At 44.5% G+C, this 24,727-nt stretch overlaps 1 protein-coding gene across 1 annotated transcript in view; it reads right to left on the reverse strand.

Moving 5' to 3' along the window:
* The window catches only part of LOC109872362 (E3 ubiquitin-protein ligase HECW1), a 52,031-nt gene extending 36,190 nt beyond the window's left edge, over positions 1-15,841 (reverse strand). The window contains exons 1-9 of the mRNA XM_020463568.2: positions 15,597-15,841; positions 11,885-12,206; positions 11,168-11,275; positions 9,542-9,636; positions 7,073-7,148; positions 6,209-6,378; positions 2,456-2,598; positions 2,049-2,149; positions 43-1,332 (exon numbers count right to left, since the gene is read on the reverse strand). Of these exons, the coding sequence (XP_020319157.1) occupies positions 43-1,332; positions 2,049-2,149; positions 2,456-2,598; positions 6,209-6,378; positions 7,073-7,148; positions 9,542-9,636; positions 11,168-11,275; positions 11,885-12,206; positions 15,597-15,626 (2,335 nt within the window). The 5' untranslated portion in view covers positions 15,627-15,841. The remainder of the gene's footprint in view (positions 1-42; positions 1,333-2,048; positions 2,150-2,455; positions 2,599-6,208; positions 6,379-7,072; positions 7,149-9,541; positions 9,637-11,167; positions 11,276-11,884; positions 12,207-15,596) is intronic.
* Between the last annotated feature and the right edge of the window lie 8,886 nt (positions 15,842-24,727).

Here is a 24,727-nt window from a genome sequence, read left to right on the forward strand (position 1 = left end):
CTCTATTTTGCTAGTTAGTATTCAGTGAGGAACCCAACTCACGTCCTATCTTCCCACTGGGCCCGGCCACGGGAGACTCTCCGTTTTCTATGAAGCTCTGGGGGCTCTGGACCTGTGTGGATAGGGCCACCTGCCACTGGGGCATCCCATCTCCTGGCTCCCTGCTCTCCGCTCCGTTCACCTCCATGTCCTCATCCTCCTGGGAGGGGAAATCACTGCTCTCCACAGACATCCTGGCTACAGCCACTAGAGGTGCCTGGTTGTGACTTCCTCCTCTGACCTCATAGCAGGAATCACTGCAGCAGGGCTCCATGTCGTCTTCGTCGGACACTCTCTGGTCACCCCTGACCTGGCCCTGGGGGTGGCGGCCCTCGCTGTCCAGTAGCAGGGCCAGGTCGGACAGACGCTCGATGGACACGCTGCGAGGCAGGGTCCTCCTGGGCCCGGGGGTCAGTGGTTCTGCCGTTTCATCCTCTTCTGAGCCATCCTGGACCCTGGGGCTGAGCTGGTCAGGGCCAGGGTCTGGATCGGGCTCTGTTTCAGCCTCAGCCCGCTGTCCCTCCCCGTCCTCCTGGGTGCCTGGCTGGGCAGAGGGCAGACTATGGAGGAGGTGGTGGATGCGGATGTAGTGGGAGCGAGGGGTCTCAGGCTCCCCACAGGCCGAGGCGATGACTGTCTCCAGCTCCGACACGGGCAGGGAGCAGGGCCGGTTCTTACGCCTAGGGGTGGTCCTGATGCGCAGGGAGCAGCATTCCTCGTCCCCTTCCTCCTGACCCACCACCTGTTCTGCTGGCTCCCCAGGCACTCCACTCTCCATGTCTTCCAATACAGTAGGGATGACCTGACCCTCTGCTGGTGTACTGTCCACCCCCTGCTCTGGGTCAGCAAGCTGAGGACTGGAGGGGGTTTGCTGCCCCCCTTCCTCCCTGTTATCCTCTACCGAGGGCAGCTCCTCTGCAGCCACAGCAACAGCCACAGCCACCTCTTCCTGAGCCCCATTGACCTCTGGTTGACTTGGTTCTGTTTTTAGCGCCTTGGTTCTGGAACAGCCAGGCCCTGAGTCTCCATCTCCATCCATGGGCTCCTCTGAACCCAAAGGCCCTGCTGGATGCCCCTCCATGGGCGTGTCTGTAACTGTATCTCCTCCAATTGGAAGTTCTGGAGCTCCAGCTTCTTCCTCCTCATCCATGGGGAGTTCGGGAGCCCCTGGACCCAGGCTTATGGTGTCCTCGGCCTGGCCCTGGGCCTGGGAGGACTGGCCCTCCCCCTGGTTACTGGTCTCCTGCACAGCGGCACACTCAGGCTCTGTGGTGAGAGACATGTCTTCATCATCTGCAGGAGGAGAACAGAGCTCATTACCTCCCAGTCAGAGGCCTGTGATGGCCTGCCAGGCTGCCTGACACAAAGTGGGTCATATCAACATGAACTCACACTATTCATTAGTTAATAGACCACTCTGTTTCTGCTTTGGTATGTCAATGAATGGAAAATCCTGTATACATCGAGTATGACAATATGGCAATTTATAATAAGAGAACCTATTGTTTAAAAAAAGTGTCAACTCAACAGCTAAACCAATGTTTAATATCTGCCAGTCTAAACCTAGATTTGAAAGTTGATATTTACAGAAAGACTTACAGTACATATTATATATTATCTTCCCACCTCTGTATTGAAAAACACTAAGTGAACCTACATGAGGGGAAGCCAACAAACAGGATGTACAACTCTCTGATTCAAAGGTGTTGGGCTAAATGCGGAAGACACATTTCAGTTGAAGGCATTCAGTTGTACAACTGACTAGGTATCCCCCTTTCCTATACAAACCTGGGTTCAATTAGCATGAGTTTTTGTTCAAATACTTTGAGTGTTTGATTGAGTCTGTTAAGAGACCCAGATGGGTGGGGTTTGTATTTTGGAACTATTCCATTAGTTCCATTACATCTAGACAGTTTGATCAAGCTCAGCAAAACTATTTGAAGGCAAACGAGTACTATTTGAACCCAGGTCTGGATGTATGTGAGAGGATGTGTGAGAGGAAGAGGAACCTGGATGAATAGAGGAAGTGATCTCAAATCTGAACTGCAGCTGTCCACTGACATGTTCTGTCGGCACCCTTCGGCCCAGCGTGTAGCTGACCAAACGGTCACTGTGTAGAGGGGAGGGAGGGTGAGGGAGAGGGAGAGAGAGAGAGAGAGATGGTGGGAGAGGGAAAAAAGTGCAGGAGAGAGGAACAAATTGAGAGAAAGATGGGGAGGTGACCGGAGGGAGAGAGAGAAGATGGGGGGGAAAGGGTGGAAGGAGAGGGAGTGGGGGTTGGAGTTGGAGTTCAAAAGAGAGAGACATGTTACTTTATGATTTTAAACATTATTTCAAGAGCTCCCCAAATATCTATTAATAATCATTTGATTATCCTGATAAATATATGAGCATGCTGTGTATTCCTGAGCCGTACCCAATAGCATGCTTCTCCAGTAGCCTCTGCACCGGCATGGACTGCTTGCCCAGGAAACGTTTGATGATAGGACGACTCTTGGCAAACTTGTCTTTTACCTCGATCTCCAGAACGTCCGTGGGCAGAGACACAAAGTTGAAGCGCTGAGGAGGGAGAGAAAGACATAGTATCTATTTCAAATGCCTGTAAAGGTGCCGTGTGTGTGTGTAGCCTTATACAGCTGCATATCCCTGTGTGTAGCTGTTAATAGTGCTGAAAATACTTGCAGCTGTAGGAAACAAAGAGGGAGCCGTCAATGGTGCCGAACTCTTTGCACTCAAAGTAAGACTTTGGAATGGAGGGAACAATAAATATGAAACAATGCATTACCTAACCTTGTGTGATCTTCAATGACAATGATGCCAAATGTAGAGGTATGCGATCTCTATAACAGATGAGTTAAGCATTGGCATTCCTCCAGGTGTAGCTTTATCTCTACATAAACTGACCTCTTTGGCTGTGGCCTACTGTATAACCAGGGAGTCAAGAGGGAGTGAAGGAATGCCGCACCTGATCTGAATATCAAAACAGGGGACCGGGAGGGAGTAGGGTGCACTTTTCTTCTGCCTGTACATAGCCTCTCTCACAGAAGCCCCCAATCAATTCAAGGTACAAGAGGGAGACACAAAGATGGAGGGAGGCACCTAGCTTTTTAGCTATCATCAGACTGTACTTCCAGCGCTAAGCTCTTGACTATACAGTCAGATCCAGCATGAAGCATGCATGAATCATCTCCGCAGGTCTCATACCTCCTCCTCTATACCGATAATTTCCATGAATACATAGTGGTGCTGCTATATCCTTCCCCTCAATATACCTAAAGGGGTGTTGCCACTGTGCTAAATCAGAGCTGGGCCTGTGATACATCTTCTGCCCTTTCACAGTGACACCACATAATTGAACCATTAGCCAAATGAGTAAACCAGCAATAGCCTATTATAGGCAGAGAGAGCAAATTTTGACAGGCATTATTATAAAAGAGGATTACCACATGAGAACTCATGGTGTAAATGTATAATTCATACATTATAAATGATAATACATTTGGCAGGGGTGGAGCACTGCTGTGTTCAGGAGGAAGAGATACAGGCAGGGCGGGAGTACTGCTGTGTTCAGGAGGAGGAGATACAGGCAGGAGGGGAGTACTGCTGTGTTCAGGAGGAGATACAGGCAGGAGGGGAGTACTGCTGTGTTCAGGAGGAGATACAGGCAGGAGGGGAGTACTGCTCTGTTCAGGAGGAGGAGATACAGGCAGGGCGGAGGTACTGCTGTGTTCAGGAGAAGATACAGGCAGGAGGGGAGTACTGCTGTGTTCAGAAGGAGGAGATACAGGCAGGGTGGGAGTACTGCTGTGTTCAGGAGGAGATACAGGCAGGAGGGGAGTACTGCTGTGTTCAGGAGGAGATACAGGCAGGGTGGGATTACTGCTGTGTTCAGGAGGAGGAGATTACAGGCAGGGTGGGAGTACTGCTGTGTTCAGGAGGAGATACAGGCAGGGTGGGATTACTGCTGTGTTCAGGAGGAGATACAGGCAGGAGGGGGGGTACTGCTGTGTTCAGGAGGAAGAGATACAGGCAGGGCGGGAGTACTGCTGTGTTCAGGAGGAGGAGATACAGGCAGGGCGGGAGTACTGCTGTGTTCAGGGGGAGATACGGGCAGGGCGGGAGTACTGCTGTGTTCAGGAAGAGGAGATACAGGCAGGGTGGGAGTACTGCTGTGTTCAGGAGGAGGAGATACAGGCAGGGCGGGAGTACTGATGTGTTCAGGGGGAGATACAGGCAGGGCGGGAGTACTGCTGTGTTCAGGAAGAGGAGATACAGGCAGGGTGGGAGTACTGCTGTGTTCAGGAGAAGGAGATACAGGCAGGAGGGGAGTACTGCTGTGTTCAGGAGGAGGAGATACAGGCAGGGTGGGAGTACTGCTGTGTTCAGGAGGAGGAGATACAGGCAGGGTGGGAGTACTGCTGTGTTCAGGAAGAGGAGATACAGGCAGGGTGGGAGTACTGCTGTGTTCAGGAGGAGGAGATACAGGCAGGGCGGGAGTACTGCTGTGTTCAGGAGGAGATACAGGCAGGGTGGGATTACTGCTGTGTTCAGGAGGAGATACAGGCAGGAGGGGGGGTACTGCTGTGTTCAGGAGGAAGAGATACAGGCAGGGAGGGAGTACTGCTGTGTTCAGGAGGAGGAGATACAGGCAGGGTTGGAGTACTGCTGTGTTCAGGAAGAGGAGATACAGGCAGGGTGGGAGTACTGCTGTGTTCAGGAGAAGGAGATACAGGCAGGAGGGGAGTACTGCTGTGTTCAGGAGGAGGAGATACAGGCAGGGTGGGAGTACTGCTGTGTTCAGGAGGAGGAGATACAGGCAGGGCGGGAGTACTGCTGTGTTCAGGAAGAGGAGATACAGGCAGGGTGGGAGTACTGCTGTGTTCAGGAGGAGGAGATACAGGCAGGGCGGGAGTACTGCTGTGTTCAGGAAGAGGAGATACAGGCAGGGTGGGAGTACTGCTGTGTTCAGGAGGAGATACAGGCAGGGTGGGATTACTGCTGTGTTCAGGAGGAGGAGATACAGGCAGGGTGGGAGTACTGCTGTGTTCAGGAGGAGGAGATACAGGCAGGGCGGAGGTACTGCTGTGTTCAGGAGAAGATACAGGCAGGAGGGGAGTACTGCTGTGTTCAGAAGGAGGAGATACAGGCAGGGTGGGAGTACTGCTGTGTTCAGGAGGAGATACAGGCAGGAGGGGAGTACTGCTGTGTTCAGGAGGAGATACAGGCAGGGTGGGATTACTGCTGTGTTCAGGAGGAGGAGATACAGGCAGGGTGGGAGTACTGCTGTGTTCAGGAGGAGATACAGGCAGGAGGGGAGTACTGCTGTGTTCAGGAGGAGATACAGGCAGGGTGGGATTACTGCTGTGTTCAGGAGGAGATACAGGCAGGAGGGGGGGTACTGCTGTGTTCAGGAGGAAGAGATACAGGCAGGGTGGGATTACTGCTGTGTTCAGGAGGAGGAGATACAGGCAGGGCGGGAGTACTGATGTGTTCAGGGGCAGATACGGGCAGGGAGGGAGTACTGCTGTGTTCAGGAAGAGGAGATACAGGCAGGGTGGGAGTACTGCTGTGTTCAGGAAGAGGAGATACAGGCAGGGTGGGAGTACTGCTGTGTTCAGGAGAAGGAGATACAGGCAGGAGGGGAGTACTGCTGTGTTCAGGAGAAGGAGATACAGGCAGGGTGGGAGTACTGCTGTGTTCAGGAGGAGGAGATACAGGCAGGGCGGGAGTACTGCTGTGTTCAGGAAGAGGAGATACAGGCAGGGTGGGAGTACTGCTGTGTTCAGGAAGAGGAGATACAGGCAGGGTGGGAGTACTGCTGTGTTCACGAGGAGGAGAAACAGGCAGGAGGGGAATATCCCTCCCTAACCAAGTCAAATGTCAATAAGCTCTGTTTGCCTCCCTGCCAGTATTATGCAGAGATCAATATCTTTAGTAGATGTTGTGGGAGATGATATTGTGCTACCAAATCATTACATCCAAATACAAGTTTTTGCAACACATGTTCATCATTTTTTCTCTTGAGTAAATATAACCCATTGTAATGTTGGGTAAGTGTACATGTATAGGGCCTACCTGTATAAAACCAGTCCGAACATTGAAATAACCATTACCAGTATTGCACAGAACGTTTACACGATATGAATCACTAACACAGCTCTCCACTCACCTCTCTCTGCCAGTGGGGGTTGATGGTGTTACAGACGATGCCTGAGCGTTTCTCCTGGCCGTGGTGTGGCAGTGCCGGGAAGATGCTGTTCCTGCCGGGGTGGATGGCGATCTTAAGGTAGGGGTCAGGGTTGAAGAACATCCCCTTCTTCAGCCCTGTGGCATGGAAATCTGCCAGAGATGATAAGAGTATAGAGAGAAGGAAAGGCTTTGAAATGTCACCTATACGGGGTTAAGGACATCACATTCTTCTGACAAATTGGATTAGAGTGCAGGCAAGAATATGCTTGAGAAGCTCTGCAAATAATTCAGTTCAATATCTCGCCAAATACAACAGTATATTGTACTTCTACAATAATAGTAGTAATAGATTCTGCTACAGGAGAGCAGAGAGAAAATAAGTAATCCTGAAAAATACATTATTATTTAGAATAGTGTGGCATTTAACTTCTCTCCAACTCTGCTCTCTAACAATTGTGACAGCCATGTCATACAGTAGCATAACCTTCCAGTGATCTGGGACTAGACAGGGACTGCTACAGTCCGCCTGCTTGTTCAGTATTTGTAAGCCTGTGTTGATCAATGCTAAAGATGAAGGGGGAAGAGCTGCCTAAAATTCACATTTGCCTCCTCCTGTCATCTCCCATGCAGTGGTGGGGGGAGAGTAATATTTAGATACACAACTTCCCCAGCTGTCTCACCCACCTTTCATCTAACATCACATCAGTGTGTGTTACCTCACTGTGAATCAGATGGAACTGGATCATACCGCCTCTAATGCTGCTGCTGCTGCTACATCCCTCACTGTTAGGAATCAAACTCAATTCAGGCCTGTCAGAAACACTTGGCACAATAGACTGTTCACCTGAGAGGGAGAAGCTGATGAGTCTTCTACTCCCTGTGCTCTGGGGGACTTCTTCATTGGTGACGGGCTTAAATACCTGCAGGAGGGAGAAGGAGGGAAGGAAAGAGAGATTGATTGAATGAAAGAGAGAAAGGGTTAGAGGGAGTGATAAAGAAAAAAGAGAATGAGAGCGAGACATCAGCGCCAGCCTTTACAGCATCTCTCCTCCTTGCTCCACCTCCACAGGTGTAAGCCTGTCTAGTGGTCCTTATAGCAGGCAGGCGTGTTATCTTTCTCTATCCATTACTACCCAGGGAAAGATTCAGTAAAGGGAAAACAGCCACAGAGATGATCAAGGCCACTGAGAGATGGGGGATGAGGGATAAGGGTCAGATGCAAGACACACACGCGCGTGCACATTCCTGTAGGAGTATTGTGTGAGCCTCTCTAGGTGGACCAGTGATCATAGCAGTGTGGTGGTGTGTAGGCTGTGGGGGTCTGCAGCAGACATCTGGAACTTAAAGGCATCTACAGAGAATACGTAGAGGGGGCTGACGGAGTGTAGCGTAGTGATGCAATTACATTTTCGTCACAAAAGAGGCGGCTCCTTGTAACACCATACACTCCGACATTCGATGCAGTTTTCTTCTACCTGGAGATTGAGACTCAACGTATCATTGTTTCCACTGCCGTGGGGGCAGTGATGTTGCTGTCCATTAGGCTATATAGACTATTCATTAAAGTAGCCTATTTTGCATTGATAACCAAATATAATCTCAGTGTCTGTTCAAGCAATAAACCAGACAACATTGTAGCCTTATAGAATCCCCTCAAATGTATTTTGTTTAATGTTATTCTGGGAGCGAATACATTGAAGCAGCATGTCAAATTAGGATAATGTTGTAGGTTACACTGGCAAGTAAAATAATATTTACCAGGGCATTTTATTTAATTATAAATCAGATTATTTCAGATGGAGATGAGGGAAGCTAAAAGGCTAGCCAACTTGTTAGCAAGGTACGACAAGACAAGATATTCTTATTTTGTTTTCACCACAAATGAGAAGACAACAAGAAATCTCAAGAATCCACCATAAAAGTATTTTGTTTAGAAGTAATAACTAGTGATTTAAAGGCTATTGTGAAATGCTAGAACCTGCTGAAGCCAACTAGCTAGCCATGTGACTTTTTCTCCACACCAAAACATTATGTTCTATTTTTAGCTGATATGGGAATGAATACACAAGCAGCATATCAAACTGGTATAATGTTTTAGGTTAAAAGGGAAGTATAAGAATATTTGCCAGGGCATATTATTTAATTATAAATCTGATTGTTTCACATTGAGATGTGGGAAGTTAAAATGGCTAGCTTTCTTTTTAGCCAGGCTAAAGCCAGCTAGCTACTGGCTGGCTACTACTAGCAATGAAAACACAAAAATAAAAAACTTTGCCATCGCCCCCTTGTGAATGGGACCTGCGAGGATATCATGTTAACCAAAGGTGTCCCCTACTCCAAAGATCCCACTCCACCCACATGCACACATGGAGCTTGTAGTAACCTTAAGTGCCCACAAGACCTGTACTACAGCTTACTCCACAACAGGGCCAGCACAAGGACAACAGAATGAAATTCTGTAATTCCCTTCCACTCTCTGTTCACCTCTGGCTGTGGCTTATCTGTCTGTCTGTCTGTCTGTCTGTCTGTCTGTCTGTCTGTCTGTCTGTCTGTCTGTCTGTCTGTCTGTCTGTCTGTCTGTCTGTCTGTCTGTCCGTCCGTCCGTCCGTCCGTCCGTCCGTCCGTCCGTCCGTCCGTCCGTCCGTCCGTCCGTCCGTCCGTCCGTCCGTCCGTCCGTCCGTCCGTCCGTCCGTCCGTCCGTCCGTCCGTCCGTCCGTCCGTCCGTCCGTCCGTCCGTCCGTCCGTCCGTCCGTCCGTCCGTCCGTCCGTCCGTCCGTCCGTCCGTCCGTCCGTCCGTCGCTCTCTCAGCACTTGCAGTCTCTGTTTCTATCATTCTCTCCCTCTGTCGCTCTCTCTCCATTTCTCCCCCCCCCCCCCTCTCTCTGTCTGTCCCTCCTGTGGGTCTTAAATCAAATCAAAATGTATTGGTTGTGCATACACAGATTTGCAGATGTTATCTTTTCTTCTGACAGACAAATGTTATCCTGCTAATAAGCTTGTAATAAATGCCATTGTTTTCTTCTCCAGTCAATGAGAAAGGAAGGGTAACCAATCTAATATATGGATTTCTAAACCTAACATATCGGCACTTTAAATGGCGTCTGATAACCCCAAGTAATCCAGGCAGTTATAATGGACGGAGCTGGACAATAGATGACACCGGAGGGATTGCTGATCTCTTCCTGGAACTGTCAGGGTAGCGTGTAATTAACACGCTACCTCTTATCATCAGTGTCCCTAGAGGAGCACTAATGAACACAGAGCCCATGTAGCACTACCAGGTTTGGACAAAGTAGTCGTCCCACACACTCACCGGAACTGAGGGGTTCTTCACAGTCAAACTGGGGGTAGTGGCTCGCAGGGCCCCGCTCACACCATGGTAGTATTTAAAACAGATCTTGGTCTCCGCTGAGAAGAAAGAAGAGTCAGATGAAAGAGGACAGGGAACAGAAAAGAGTTTTTAAGAACAGGTTGTCCTATCTTTTTAGCATTTATTGGCACCTTGATCACATTTCACAGTTGGACAGCTTTCAAAAACAGGCCAGAGCCACACCAGTATGGCCTAAAGGCGTCCCCATGCTTCCCAGCCGAAACAGTTCGGAAGAGTTTGTGCATATATTATGAAGACATTTTGTGACGTTTTTTTGTTTGTTTTGTACTTGGACTGATCGGGCACACAACATTTTTTCTGGAGGCAAGCCGAAGTCGGTAGCCGAAATCTATGCCCCTGCATCGGTGATTGGTCAGAAGTAGGGATCCTTCAATAAAGAGACAACTTGTTTTCGTGCACATTTTTTTATTGAGAAATACTGCCTCAAACATCTTAGTTAGATATAAATATGCGCAACTAAGATCTCCTCTGCAAAAATGTCTAAATTAATGACAGAGTTATCATAGGTTAATTCTGACTATTTTGAGAAAGCTTATACTGGCTATGATGTCTCAAAATGGACAAACTATTCGCGTTTTCCAAGGGAAGGTCTTTTAATGGAGTATGCGAGCACACTTGTTCGGTTCGCCTAGTCAACTTTAGCTAGCCTCCAGCCGAACTGAAGCATGCTGACGCCTTTAGAAAGCTGTTCTGAGCAGCATGCCAATAAACTGGGGGAGAGAGAGAGCAGGCTGTCCTCAGCTACAGGGTTATTAGGACCTGAGAGTCAGACAGACAGATAATACTATCACTTTCATTACACAGAGTCTCAGTCTCAATCTCAGTGGCTTCTATCCAACCTGCTAATCTACTGTGGTAGCTAAAAAGAGATGCTTTGGAGTAAACACCACGGACTGGCCTATAGAGAGGCACACAGGCACCAGCGAACTGTATTGGGGAAAGATTGATTGATACATGTCCTGTCCGTACTAATGAGGTGGGAGGAGCTCTTTGAGGGATGAGTCTTACTGTAGGTAAATAAAAAATAAGCAGTGATAGCTAAATAACAAAATCACTCACAGCTGACAAATCTTTACATTAGCAGGATCAAATGAGTGGAAGATGGCACAATGGTAGTTAGTTATTCATAGTTCCACTTCCCTTGTGTGTAAGCAGAGCTGTCTACACCGGGGCCTAATGTACTGTACAGTCAGTGTGGATTCTCTAGTCTAGTGGAGCTAATGGGATCCTTTGGCTGTGTAAATTATTTTATTTCTGTGAATCTCTTGCCTAAAAGACTTGCTTTAATCAGTGCAGGGTAATAAGGATTGTACTGGGAAATCCTGATAGTTACAGACACAAATGTATGGGCACAACTCTTATGAGAAACTAAATGGATATGAGATTGTTTCATTGTTACGTAAAGATCTACAATATGCACTGACGAAGCAGTGTCCTGTTCTGAGAGCTCGATGCTACATCCGTTATAAAACAGCTCTCTCAGTGTGTGGGAGAAGTAGAATATTATAATGTAGGTGGTTTTGAATGTATTTCCAGAAATGCACTTACGCTCCACAAAATAGGAGTTGCCCTCAATCTTCCACACTATCTGGCCCTTGTGGGAACCATTCACTCCGCGGCTCTTGTAGTCTAGAAAGTTCTCAGACGACACCTCTTCTGAGAGAGAGGTAAGACAGAGAGGAAAGGTGTGAGACTTAAGGCTGGATTCAATCCGTATCGCGGAAGTTCAGCACTACAGCGCAATTTAAGTTTAAAGGCAATGTTCCTGCATTCGCAGAGACTGCATTCATAGTAAACGCTGCATATGTCGGCTCAATCGGAAATCACCTTTACATTTCAAGCGCACTAGAGTGCTGAACTTTGGCGATACGGATTGAATCCAGCCCAAAGTTACACAACATTATCACACAAGCATTGTCAGTTAGAGTACCTGTGGATATGAGTCTGCGCACCTTATCAGAAAACCAGAACACCTTAAGATTACCTTCAAACATATGTGAAAGCAGACCTGAACTGAGTCATCACATAGCTCTCCATGTACCTTACATACAGTACCTTTCAAATAGACTTGAAATAACACATTCTTGTTCCTGTCCTTGATCTACCCGATGTGTAACAGCTTCACAAGATTGGAAATAAACTGTTCTTCATCTCACCATCTCTATCTGGCTCTATCATCTACTAATTATTCATTTGGTCCCTTCTATGAAAATCAATGGTAAAATTAAATAATAAAAATATCCTAAAAGTTATGGTAGTGCTCACCAATGAGGTACATGCCGATCCAGTCCCCAGCGTCCACCTCCTCCTTGATGTCCCAGCAGATGAGGATGTCCTGGGTCTGTCCGATGGCGTAGTGCGAGGTGCTGACGGTAAGCGTGGAGCGGCTGTGTGATGTCACCAGGTCCGTGTCGCTGGTGGAGCGGTACATGGCCGCCACGTCCTCCGGCACCCCATTCTGGAAATTAACGTTGCGGAATTGTTCGGGGTTGTAGCTGTGGCGGATGTGGTCCTTACAGCGCCAACGGTTCTGGGACGAACGACACGGGGAGGCCATGGCTGCAAGTCTGAGTCCGAGAAACCTGTTCTGGAGGAGAGGGAAGAAAAGCAGAGAAGAGAATCTGAATGGGGAGGACGAAGAGCTTTTACTGGAGAGAGGTTAAGGAGGCTCCACATTTAGCATTCCTATCCGTGTTTTTGAGATACAGTCGATTAAGTCCAATCAAAACCTTTATCTCCATCTTTAAGAACACAGATGTGTTATTCTGTTGGTTATCTCTGAGCAGACTTTAGAGGCAGCGATTTCTACAGTCCTGCAGAGAAAGTGGAGCTACAGTTGGAAGATTACCAACAGGAAATCCCATGGGCTTTGGGAGGTTTCTCCACTATCTTGTAGTAGCTTCTCAGTGGGAGGAGAGACAACAATACAGCACAGTGCTAACAGTAAGGAACACTCCAGGGCCCTGTCCTGCTCAGGGTGTGAAATGGACTGTTCAAAAGTGATCGAGTGTGCTGCCTCTCTCTCTCGCTCTCTCTCAGTTCAATTAAATCTCTCTCTCGCTGTCTCTCTTAAACACACACACGCATACAAACACTGCTGGCTCAGTGATAGAGATAAATGTCTCTCTCTCTGTCAGTCAGTCTGCCTGGGCAGCAGACCAACACAATAGACAAGAACCCTACTCCCCTCTGAGAACAATCCACCGGCACAGACCCCTCAGTGACGTGTCTTATTAGAGCCACTCTCTGGCCCTCCAGTGTGGAAGGGCTTCCAGATGCCAAGCATCCTCTTCAACAACTATGCCACTGTTCTTCAGCAACAAGGTCACTTGTCTTCTGCCTGCCTCCATACAACCTATGTACAGTATGGATGGAATTCCACCATATACAACACACACTGTATAAGACATTGGTAAGAAGAGAATGAGAAGAGCAGGGAAGAATGTGAGAATTTCACTTGGCATTCTCTGCTGTGTGTGCAGGCTAAGTATAATAATTGAGTAGATAAAATACTGAAATGGTCACTAAGCTAAATCAAAAGAGGAGTTAGAGAAAAAGTTACTGCTACTGGAAGTGAGTTCAAATGCTTCACATTAAAATGCCAGTAGACAGTGCAGTCGTTTATGTTTCTCTCTGAATGGGACTATTACTTAACTCCTTTTAGGAGCCATATGAGATAACTTGGCTCATTGCTAATCAGCATCCCAGTACTATATTGACTGTGCAGATACTGAGGATATCTTAGTGCACTTACATAACACAGTAGGTCTGCATATTTCTTCCCTCACAGGAGCTCCCAACTGAGTAATAAATGCAGGGATGCAGACAGTATAATTGAGTCGGCCAAAAGTGTTAAATAATACAATCCTTATCATATTTTAAAAGCTGCCAATTCATTACAAAAATATCAGTACACTAGTGAAATGAAGGACAGTTGTAAATCCTTTGTGATTAAGGTATAGTGAGGTATAGTGAAATATGAAATGTTTTGTAGAGAAAAGATGCAAAAAGAAAAGATGCCTCTTTTCTTATAAAGATGGATGGTTGCCAGCATGATGCATGAATATGCCACACTGTAGTTAATCCCATACTGTAGGCTACCTACCTCCACATAAAGCTCATGATTTTAATCTCATTGGATTTACTCACTGAGACTAATCTGAAGAAGAGGATCTGGTGCGTTATCATCACGGCATCACAAATTACACTACAGCGGATCAACAGCGTGATGCTAAACAAACCACGTAGCTGATCATAGCATGCAGTGTTCAACCATGGGAAAGCAGCTAGGACAATAGATCGCATTCTGTTGCATCCAGATACTGAGTTTCTTCTTCGCTGCACTGGATTAGCAGCAACATCATATATATCCTACCAGTCAAAGGAGCAGTGTTCAGTCCTCCTCATGCAACTCTGCACGGGGACTCTTGGCTGATGACTCACTCAATGCATTTTTTTACTATCTACTGAGTGGTGGCTCAACATTCTCCTTCCTTCTGCTCATTTAGCTCCCACCAGGCTAAACCAATTACGGCTGCAGCAGAGAGGGACATTTTGGAGGATTTGATAAAAGTGCTCTCCTCTGTATCTCATCAACTGAGGAGCTCTTGTTACATAACTATGGCACACTTAGCATGCCCAACGATTTTTAGGAAGAACATATATACATTTAGATGTGCTCAGTAAAGTGTGTCAAATATATACATTCTGGCTCAAATCTCCCTCAAAAATCAAAGTAGGTCTAATATATGCCTACCACTAAGAAGTGTCAGGGATGATCTATCAGGCAATCAAATCCATTCCATTTTTTTATGAGAATAATGGCTGCAGACAGTTGGCAGGCAGGTAAATAGAATCCTTCTCCAACTTTTATGAGGCAGGGAGATGTCTTATATTCAGATAGCTTTCAGTTTGAACAAGCTATCTCCTCCACAGTGGTGATTTTAACATGGATTAATAGACAGCATGTTCTCCTTCAACATGATAGTTTGAGTCGTTTAGGGTCACTGGTGAATCAATAGTAATCTGACCAATCTCTCTGCAAATGGTCAGAATTATGGCTGCTTGTGAGCACCGACTGCCTCTTTTGATGGAAAGAGTGTCTATCTCCCTGTGCAGTGTTGAATTGTCTGGAACAGCTTGTGTATTCTAGGTGGCCTTCTATGGTATAGTAGTACAAGGGTAAAGGAAAAGGGAATACCTAGTCAGTTGTACAACAGAATGCATTCAACTGAAATGTGTCTTCCGCAATTAACACAACCCCTCTGAATCAGAGAGGTGCGGGGGGCTGCCTTAAACGACATCCGGAACAGTAGCAGTATTAATATAGTATAGTAGTACTATGTTAGTACTAGTAAACTACAAATATTGCCTTCCTCCTATTCTCACCTCTCTCTGCTCTGTCCTATGTAGTGTTGCATTTTACATTCACACACACACACACACTCTGTTCATCCCTCCTGCTCCCTCTCTCTAACAACCAAAAAGAGTAGGCCAATTTGCGTGCTATGTTGACAAGATAGGCAGAGGTCCCTTCCCCTACTATGGTGGAGCATCCCAAAAGGATTTACCTACTCTGACTAGGATATAAGGACTCGATCAAAACACTCTCCAAATTGCGAAATCGATACTCACTTCCCAATAATAATAATATCAAACACTACGAGACATTACATAGCCAACCTGGCTACAGGGGCGAATTTCTTTGGCCTGGTCATCAATATAGAGGCCGTACTCTACTGCATCCAATGACATAGCATGCAGCATCAGTGGAACAATCACAACACACGAAAAAATGCTAGAAATGTCTTTGTTTGAGAACACATATGAGGCGTAAACTATATTATTTTCTAGTGCATAGATCTCGTGATTACATCAATCTAAACTAGAGATCGATTCGGACACTGGCACGTATCAATTTAGCCATTCCTATCTTATTGACAGCTGGACAAATATGCCTACATTTATTCAAACGTACCTGGGTCAGTGTCACCTGCCTTTGAATCATAGCCTATTATAGATGAACCGTCAAAATGCTTATGGCATTTGTCATGTTTTGATGTTCTAAGAATATGATATTCTATATCCTCCGCTGGGCCATGTTCCAGGTTTGTCAGACGGTTTTCGGACCATTCTTACAATGATGCTGCTGTGCGATACGGTCTTTCTCCTGGGTACCACAAAGCTTCGACCAATTGCAGACCATTTTGCATCAATTCAGTCTCCGTTTTGCTTCCCCCGCCCATGCACGCACCACGCACGCACCACGCACCACGCAAATGATAGGTTTATACTCTACGTAAAGCACGCAATCTCTCTCTTGCGGCTTTCAGAAAAACTGAACTCCGACATCTCCGACTTCCGACTTAAATGCGTTCAACTAGGAATTCGGAAAAAAAATTGCTCTATATACTTTGTCTGATCTAAGTCCTTATCATGAAACAAAAGTCAAACACATTTACCATCAAGACGAAATCTCTTTCTAGAGCTCAGACTCAGACCTAAATACCACTGGCGTGCCTTTGTTGATGCTCCATTGTGTCAGTGTCCTACACATAGGTATTTAAAAAGATAATGATGCAGAAATGGTCTAAATGAGAAAAGTTACACTACCTGAGGACATGGTCATAAGGGCATATCTAAATTATTATTATTTCACAAATGTATGTCCCTTCAGTATCAATTATAGACCATGGTCTACAAGAGATTGTGAAGTCTAGGATACTTAAAAAATCGAATAATTCTTAAGTAGGCCTAAGCTATGTGTAATGTTTTTAATGGAGCTGCTTAATTATTAGGGACAGTTTACTGTGGGGGGGCCTAGCTCTCATTGCACTAAGATCAGAGCTGGCTGCAGACAATGATCAGCTAGGGGATCCGATTTTCAACATTTGAATGCCATATTTATAATTATATCAAATTATTGAATACATTTTCCACCAACAGGTTTCTGTTCCATTGCACCACACAACCAATAAACAAAGCATACTGACTTCGGGCACTTAATGGTTTGTGTTTACAATAAATAGACAATAAATAGACATCAATCTCGACAAACAGAAAATATATCCCTCCCTACCTTGTAGGCCTATCCACCAAGGCTTGGCAATCTCTGCATGTAATGAAACTTTTTGGTGTTTTGCATCAGATGTCTCTTTCCATTCATCAAATTCAGGTGTAAAGCACTTCATTAGTACTTTAAAGTAATTGACTTTTTGGGGTATCTGTACTTTACTATTTATATTTTGAACATGTTTACTTTTATTCCTAAAAAATGTACTTTTCACTTCATACATTTTCCCTGACACCCAAAAGTACAACATTTCAAATGCTTAGCAGGACAGGAAAACGTTTCAATTCACACACCTATCAAGAGAACATCCCTGGTCATCCCTACTGCGTCTGATCTTGCGGACTCAATAAACACAAATGTTTTGTTTGTAAATTGTCTGAGTGTTGGAGTGTGCCCCTGGCTATCCGTAAATTAAAATGGCAAGAAAATTGTATTATTTTTTGCCTAATATAATGAATGTAAAAATATTTCTACTTTAACTTTTGATACTTAAGTATATTTAAAACAAAATGCGTTTAAACGTTTACTCAAGTAGTATTTTACTGTGTGACTTTTACTAATACTTGAGTCATTTTTTATTAAGGTATCTTTACTTTGACTCAAGTATGACACTTGGGTACTTATTCCATCACTGATCAAATGGCAGCTGCACAGCTTGGATTGATTGCAATGATATCATTTTTCCAGCCCCGAAACATTTGATGGTCAATAAATAAATATTAATGATAATAATAATATCTATATTTTGTACATTTCAGTCTGATATAAGTTTCCATGACTTGCGCTATGCAGAACAAAAACAAAATGTTTCACTGACCAATCTGAATGACAAAAATAAACAATGCAATATACTGCGCTATTCAGTAGGCAATGCAAGAAGCCCCTGGAGTCCGTACAGCACCAGTTAGATGTCAATGTCATCGCTTAGCAAAACTCGTGTCACTCAGTCAGAGTCTGGATAATCGGTACTTCTTCCGAAAGAGTGGCAAAAAATTTTTTGCAGGTTCAGGCAGTGTTGAATAAGGTAGAGAGGGTAGATCAGGCTGAAAGTCAAAGAGCAGCAGTGGCAGAGTTAGCCCCACAGGTTTGTGCAGGGTTGGTGGTAGCTATTTAGCGAGTCTCCTTCTGCATGAGGGTTTGCTAATGCTAATAAACTTGGATTAGCGCCCTGCATCCTTAAGCTATTGGGTGTCAATCAGAGTTATTTAACAGTATATTCAGTGAATGGGCAAGCTAAAGATGTTGATACGAGTCATGATATTAGCGAAAGTGTTTATTTCCAGCTAGTGTATTTCATGGCTTTTTTTTCTTTAGCTAGCTTGGCTGGTTAGCCACTATGGTAGCTACTGGCTGGCTAGCTAGCTGAGACCAAAGGGATGAGATACATTTTTTCTGACTGAAGCACTTATCTTCTGACAGTGACACTCTGCCCCCCTATGGACTGAAGCGGAACTTTTCGACAACATTCTATTTAACCCAGTTTAAAATGAGCAAAGTTGAGGTGGTAGAACTGACTAAATGAAATGAATCAAGAAGGCCTTATAACCTATTCCATTCTACAGGTAAACATTATTGGATCATATTTGTTATTTCCATATAGGCTATGTAACTACACTGAGTGTACAAAACACTGGGAACACCTCCCTAATATTGAGTTGCACCCACTTTTGCCCTCAGGAAAGCCTCAATTTGTCGGGGCATGGACTCTACAAGGTGTCATATTTTGCTGGCCCATGTTAACTCCAGTGCTTCCCACAGTTGTGTCTATTTGTCTGAATGTCCTTTGGGTGGTGGACCATTATTGATACACATGGGAAACTGTTGAGCGTGAAAACCCAGCAGCATTGAAGTTCTTGACACTCAAACCGGTGTGCCTGGCACCTACTACCATAACCTGTTAAAAGGCACTTCAATATTTTTTTCTTGCCTATTCACCCTCTGAATGGCACACACACAATCCATGTCTTAATTGTCTCAAGGCTTAAAGGTCTATACTCAAGGTCTAATCTATACTGATTGAGGTGGATTTAACAAGTGACATCAATAAGGAATCATAGCTTCTACATGAATTCACCTGGTCAGTCTATGTCATGGAAAGGTTCCTATTGTTTTGTATAGTCACTGTATTTGTGAAAAACGGCATTATTATTAAATTGGTGGAATTATTTAATTGAGCTTTTATTTTGTTACTATTTTTATTCACTTAGCTACTTACTTTTTCTGTTGGTGTTGCATTGTCGAGAGACTAACCTGCAAGCATTTCATTGCACTGTGTACTCCATTTACAGTGCCATCCGCAATTATTGGGACAGTGAAGCTTTTTTTCTTCTTTTGGCTTTATACTCTATACTGAAAAGTAAAGTGCAGACGGTCAGCTTTAAGTTGAGGGTATTTTCATCCATATCGGGTGAACTGTTTAGAAATTACAGCGCTTTTTGTGTCACGCCTGCTCCCGCTCCCACTCAATCACCTGCTTTCATGTCGTCATGTCGTTTTGTTCTCCCTGCTCTGACGCTGTTCTGTCACTTGTCCGTTCATTAAATGTGTACTCCCTGTACCTGCTTCTCATCTCCAGCGTCTTCAGTGATATTGTTAACAAAAGAAAGAAAATGAAGAAAATGAGAATTAAAAACAGGTTAAGGCCCTGGTTTGACTTTGATCTTGCAGAGTTACTCCACCTCAAGAATTGCATTTGGCGAAAGGCTCGGGCCACGCATACTCAGGCTGACTGGCTCTCGTTCAGGCAAATGAGAAATAAGTGCACCCAGGCTATCCGGAAGGCCAAAGTTATTTACATTAAGGAGCAGTTCTCTCTCTGTCGGTGTAACCCCAAGAAGTTCTGGAAAACGGTTAATGACCTGTGGAATAAACCGTCCTCCTCACAGCTGCCCATTTCCCTTAAAGTTGATGATGTGGTTGTTACTGACAAGAAGCACATGGTTGATCTCTTTAATCACCACTTCATTAAGTCAGGATTCCTATTTGACTCAGCCCTGCCTCCTTACCCGTCCAACATTTCCTCATCCCCCACCCCTTCTAATGCGACTATCCCCGATGCTTCTCCCTCTTTTTCCTCTGACCGCAACAGCATTTATCCCTGCAGGCAGTCACTGATTCCGAGGTGCTAAAGGAGCTCCTTAAACTTGACCCCAAAAAAACATCTGGGTCAGATGGTTTAGACCCTTTCTTCTTTAAGGTCGCCAAGCCTATCTCCGACCTTTTTAACCTGTCTCTCCTTTCTGGGAAGGTTCCCATTGCTTGGAAGGCAGCCACGGTTCGTCCTTTATTTAAAGGGGGAGATCAAGCTGATTCTAACTGTTAGGCCTATTTCTATTTTCCCTGTTTATCAAAAGTGTTGGAAAAACAATCTGGTTTCTGCTCAGGTTATGGATATGTCACTCCAACCTTGAAGGTCCTCAATGATGTCACCATTGCCCTTGATTCTAAGCAATGTTGTGCTGCTATTTTTATTGACTTGGCCAAAGCTTTTGATATGGTAGACCATTCCATTTTTGTGGGCTGGCTAAGGAGTATTGGTGCATCTGAGGGGTCTTTGGCCTGGTTTGCTAACTACCTCTCTCAAAGAGTGCAGTGTATAAAGTCAGAACATCTGCTGTCTCAGCCACTGCCTGTCACCAACGGAGTACCCCAAGGCTCAATCATAGGCTCCACATTCTTCTCAATTTACATCAACAACATAGCTCAGGCAGTAGGAATCTCTCTCATCCATGTATATGCAGATGATACAGTCTTATACTCAGCTGCCCCTCCCCAGATTTTGTGTTAATTGCTCTACAACAAACAAGCTTTCTCTACCCTTAACCTTGTTCTGAACACCTCCAAAACAAATGTCATGTGGTTTGGTAAGAATAATGCCCCTCTCCCAACTGCTGTGATTACGACCTCTAGCCTGAGGTAGTCACCTCATACACTGTCCTTCTATCAGCACCTATCAAAGCTGCATGCTAAAGTTAAATCTAGACTTGGTTTCCTCTATCGTAATTGCTCCTCTTTCACCCCAGCTGCCAAACTAACGCTGATTCAGATGACCATCCTACCCATGCTAGATTACGGAGGCATAATTAATAGTTTGGCAGGTAAGGGTGCTCTCGAGCGGCTAGATATTCTTTATCATTCGGCCATAAGATTTGCCACCAATGCTCCTTATAGGACACATCACTGCACTCTATACTCCTCTGTAAACTGGTCATCTCTGTATACCCGTCAAAAGACCCACTAATTTATGCTTATTTATAAAACCCTCTTAGGCCTCACTCCCCCCTATCTGAGATATATAGTGCAGCCCTCATCCTTCACATACAACATCCGTTCTGCCAGTCACATTCTGTTAAAGGTCCCCAAAGCACACACATCCCTGGGTCGCTTGGCTTTTCAGTTTGCTGCATCTAGCAACTGGAACGAGCTTCAACAAACACTCAGTGAACAGTTTTATCTCAAAACACTCTTAATGACATTTGTGGCTGCTTTGCGTGATGTATTGTTGTCTCTACCTTCTTGACCTTTGTGTTGTTGTCTGCCCAATAATGTTTGTACCATGTTCTGTGCTGCTACCAATTTGTGTTGCTACCATGTTGTTGTCATGTTGTGTAGCTACCATGCTGTGTTGTCGTGTGTTGTTGCCTTGCTATGTTGTTGTCTTAGGTCTCTCTTTATGTGGTGTTGTGTTGTCTCTGTCATGATGTTTGTCCTATATTTATATCTTTTTTATTTTTAATCCCAGCCCCCATCCCCATAGGAGGCCTTTTGGTAGGCTGTCATTGTAAATAAGAGTTCTTAAAACTGACTTGCCTAGTTAAATAATGGTTAAATAATATAACAAAAATAAAATCTTTATGTTCATATAGCCTAGGGGCTTTGTATCTTATCTGTCATGTTTGGAATTGTGTTGCTCTATTATGTGGACACTTGCATTTTTCTTTTATGTTGAGTTGCTCTGGTTGTGTCAGTATACAGTAACTTTTAACAGCAACTACCCCTAAAAACAACTTCTCATTTTTAAAACAGCCTATGTGGCATCGATATGAGTCAGAAACACTTATTCTACTGTCAACATTGACTACAAAGTGTAAGTAGGATCATTTTGGTCATGGAAGTCAGTTTTGTCCAAAACTGAGTTTTGTGAGATTTGTGGCTGTGACCATCACAATGTAAATTAAGGATGGGTTTGTTTTAATCCTGCCCACAACTGGCAGCACACAAATAATCATACATTCTGGGGTGCAGCTGCACGTGACTCGATCGCCTGTGGTAAATTTAGGTTGACTTTGGATATCCCTATTGCAGCCTTTCTTAAAGTATGGTGGGTCGCGACATGTCATGGTAATTGTATAATTATTTAGGGAATTGATTTGGCCAAGTGCAACTGCGGTCTCTGTTCAGTGCGCTCTCTGCTTTGCAGCGGTCTCTGCTCAGTTTGGCAGCTGCGCGAAAGTGATGGCGGTTTACCAGACTTTTTTTCTGGCGTTATCTTGAAGATCACTCCGCGACACGCTGCAGGGCTGTCTTTCGACAGCAGATGATGCACTGTCAGCCACTGATTTGTCATTCCCACTCGCCTAATGGACTCATGCTAGCAACAAGTTCTGACTGAGCTCAATAGTCATGAAAAGCCAATACACCGATGAGTTTCTCTTTCATATAAACATTGAGAATTAACGAGGAGCTCCCTCAATGTGTTTTGTGCGGGGAAGTGCTTAGTAATGAGTCAATCAAAACGAACAAGTTCATATAACGCCACGTCCTGACCAAACATCCAGGCACAACATAACGGTACACTCAGAGTTATTTCAGAACAGGGCAGAATCCTTCAGGAAACAGTGCTTCGACTAGCAGGGCATTGTTGTCATTTTATAAAAGGTGATGATAAGCAGAAATAAGGGAGTACTTTCTCATAGTAGAATATGTGCGTTTCCCTTTCAAACAATCCCCTGGCCTTGTACAAAGCTAACAGGTAATGTTAGCCAAGCAAGTTAGCTAGGGCATGATTGGGAGTCCCATAGAGCGGAGCACAATTATCCCAGTGTCGTCCAGGCTTGGCTGTCATTGTAAATAATGATTTGTTCTTAACTGACTTGCCGAGTTAAATAAATGTTCAATTTAAATAAATAAAACTTTTTTAAATCACACGGATGTATTCCAGAAAACACACACACACACATTCCTAATGAGAGGTGTGTGGCTGGTGGAAGTTTTCAACAAGCATGTCTATTCTGGGCTCAGTTTTTGACAATGCAACACTGAGGTCATGCTCAGCATTGAGACTGTTTCTGTACGTGTTTTTTTAAGTAATCCAGAGTTGAGAACCCTGACTGACATAGGTATGTGGTGCCAAACTGGACCAGAACATCTACTGCTTTCTCATTTCTCAGTCAGACAGGAGACTGCTTCCTGCTGTAGATGAGCAACCCAGAACGGTGTGTGTGTTTGCCAAAAAACGATCTTGCTTCAATCAGTTTATTCCAGTTCAGAATAAAAAATGACTTGTATTTTAACAGCAACGGTTCCAACCTAGACTTTCTTTCGACAATAATTTCTACAGTGAGATGTACTGTAGGACTGATCATTTTTCATCTTCATCTGTACTGTTATTTAGGGTTGCACTATCAAAAAGCCAGCGTGTCTGTTCTGTTATGCATCTGTGTCATGTGATCAATCAGTTTGTTCCAGTTCAGAATGAAAATTATTTATTGAATTTTAACAGCAAAAGTTCCAACCTAGACGGATATGTAATAGTGTTTTTAATGGGGGAAAATAAACATAAATAGCTATTTATATGGCAAATTAATTTCATTGTTATTTGTTTTTGTCTATATTGCATTTGTTTGAGGCATAAGGGCAATGAAATGTTGCATATGCTCCTAAGCTTGGTTCACAGGAAAACACAGAATGTCTCATTTGGGTCCCAGGCTGAAAATGTGGGGCTAGTTTGTACCATATTTTTTTTCTTATACGAAAATGTTAGTAGTTAGGAACCATCTGTAAATTACATTATGTACATGTTTTAATATGTAAAAATTCCAGTGACTCCACATTTCAATGGCTTAAAAACCTCAAACAAAATATAAATTGTAGAAATTCCTATACAAATATTGAAGCATTTAATGAGAACTGAAAGGTGTGCAACATGAAAATATTGTCTCATGTAAATTGTGTAAATGGAGAAAATATATCTAAAGTCAGTTGGACATAAGCCGTCTGGCACTAGTTGTCAAAATAATTGGTCTAACTTTTCCCACCTGCGAACAAACACGCGAGACACTCAAATCAAACCACACCCAAATCAAGGAATGCAGTCGCCCTTTAAAACCAACTAATAACATGTTGCACCTCTACCATTCTACCTTTCAGATGAGCCAAGGAGGAGGACAGAGGAGAACAGTAGGTGAGTGAAGCACCTGAAACAGCAGCAGCCAGGGACAGATGGTAGGGAAGAGGAGGATTTTGGTCAACCATACACAGGCCCAAAACAAGTTAAGCTAACCCAGTATCCCCTTGACGTTTTGGATTGCAAAACTAAAGAAATACGGCAAAAAAGACAGAGACAGCAACAGAAGAATAGGTGATGGAGAGAGACGCCATACAAGACCCAGAGACAGCAACAGAAGAATAGGTGATGGAGAGAGACGCCATACAAGACCCAGAGACAGCAAAAGAATAGTAAGATATGATGGAGACACACCATACAAGACACAGAGACCAGAAGAATAGGATATGATGGAGAGAGACACCAGAAGAACCGAACAGGCCATAACAAAGAGGATAGACAAAGGAGACAGTCACAAACAATAACCTGAGACAGCAACAGACAAGACACAGAGAAAGTGACAGAAGAAGGCCGATGGAGAGAGAACAGAGGTGGATTGAGTACACAGCAGACTATCACTTCAAACTGCTCTATAGATTATAATTTGTTATATTTATTTGCCCAAATGATAAGAAGTGATGCACAGACTGAAAAAGCAAAACATGGCTTATAAAGAATTTGCTGGTGAGGTGAAAAAACCTTGAGAAATTAC

This window comes from Oncorhynchus kisutch, linkage group LG27 (genome assembly GCF_002021735.2).
Source record: "Oncorhynchus kisutch isolate 150728-3 linkage group LG27, Okis_V2, whole genome shotgun sequence".
NCBI classification, from domain to species: Eukaryota; Metazoa; Chordata; class Actinopteri; order Salmoniformes; family Salmonidae; genus Oncorhynchus; species Oncorhynchus kisutch.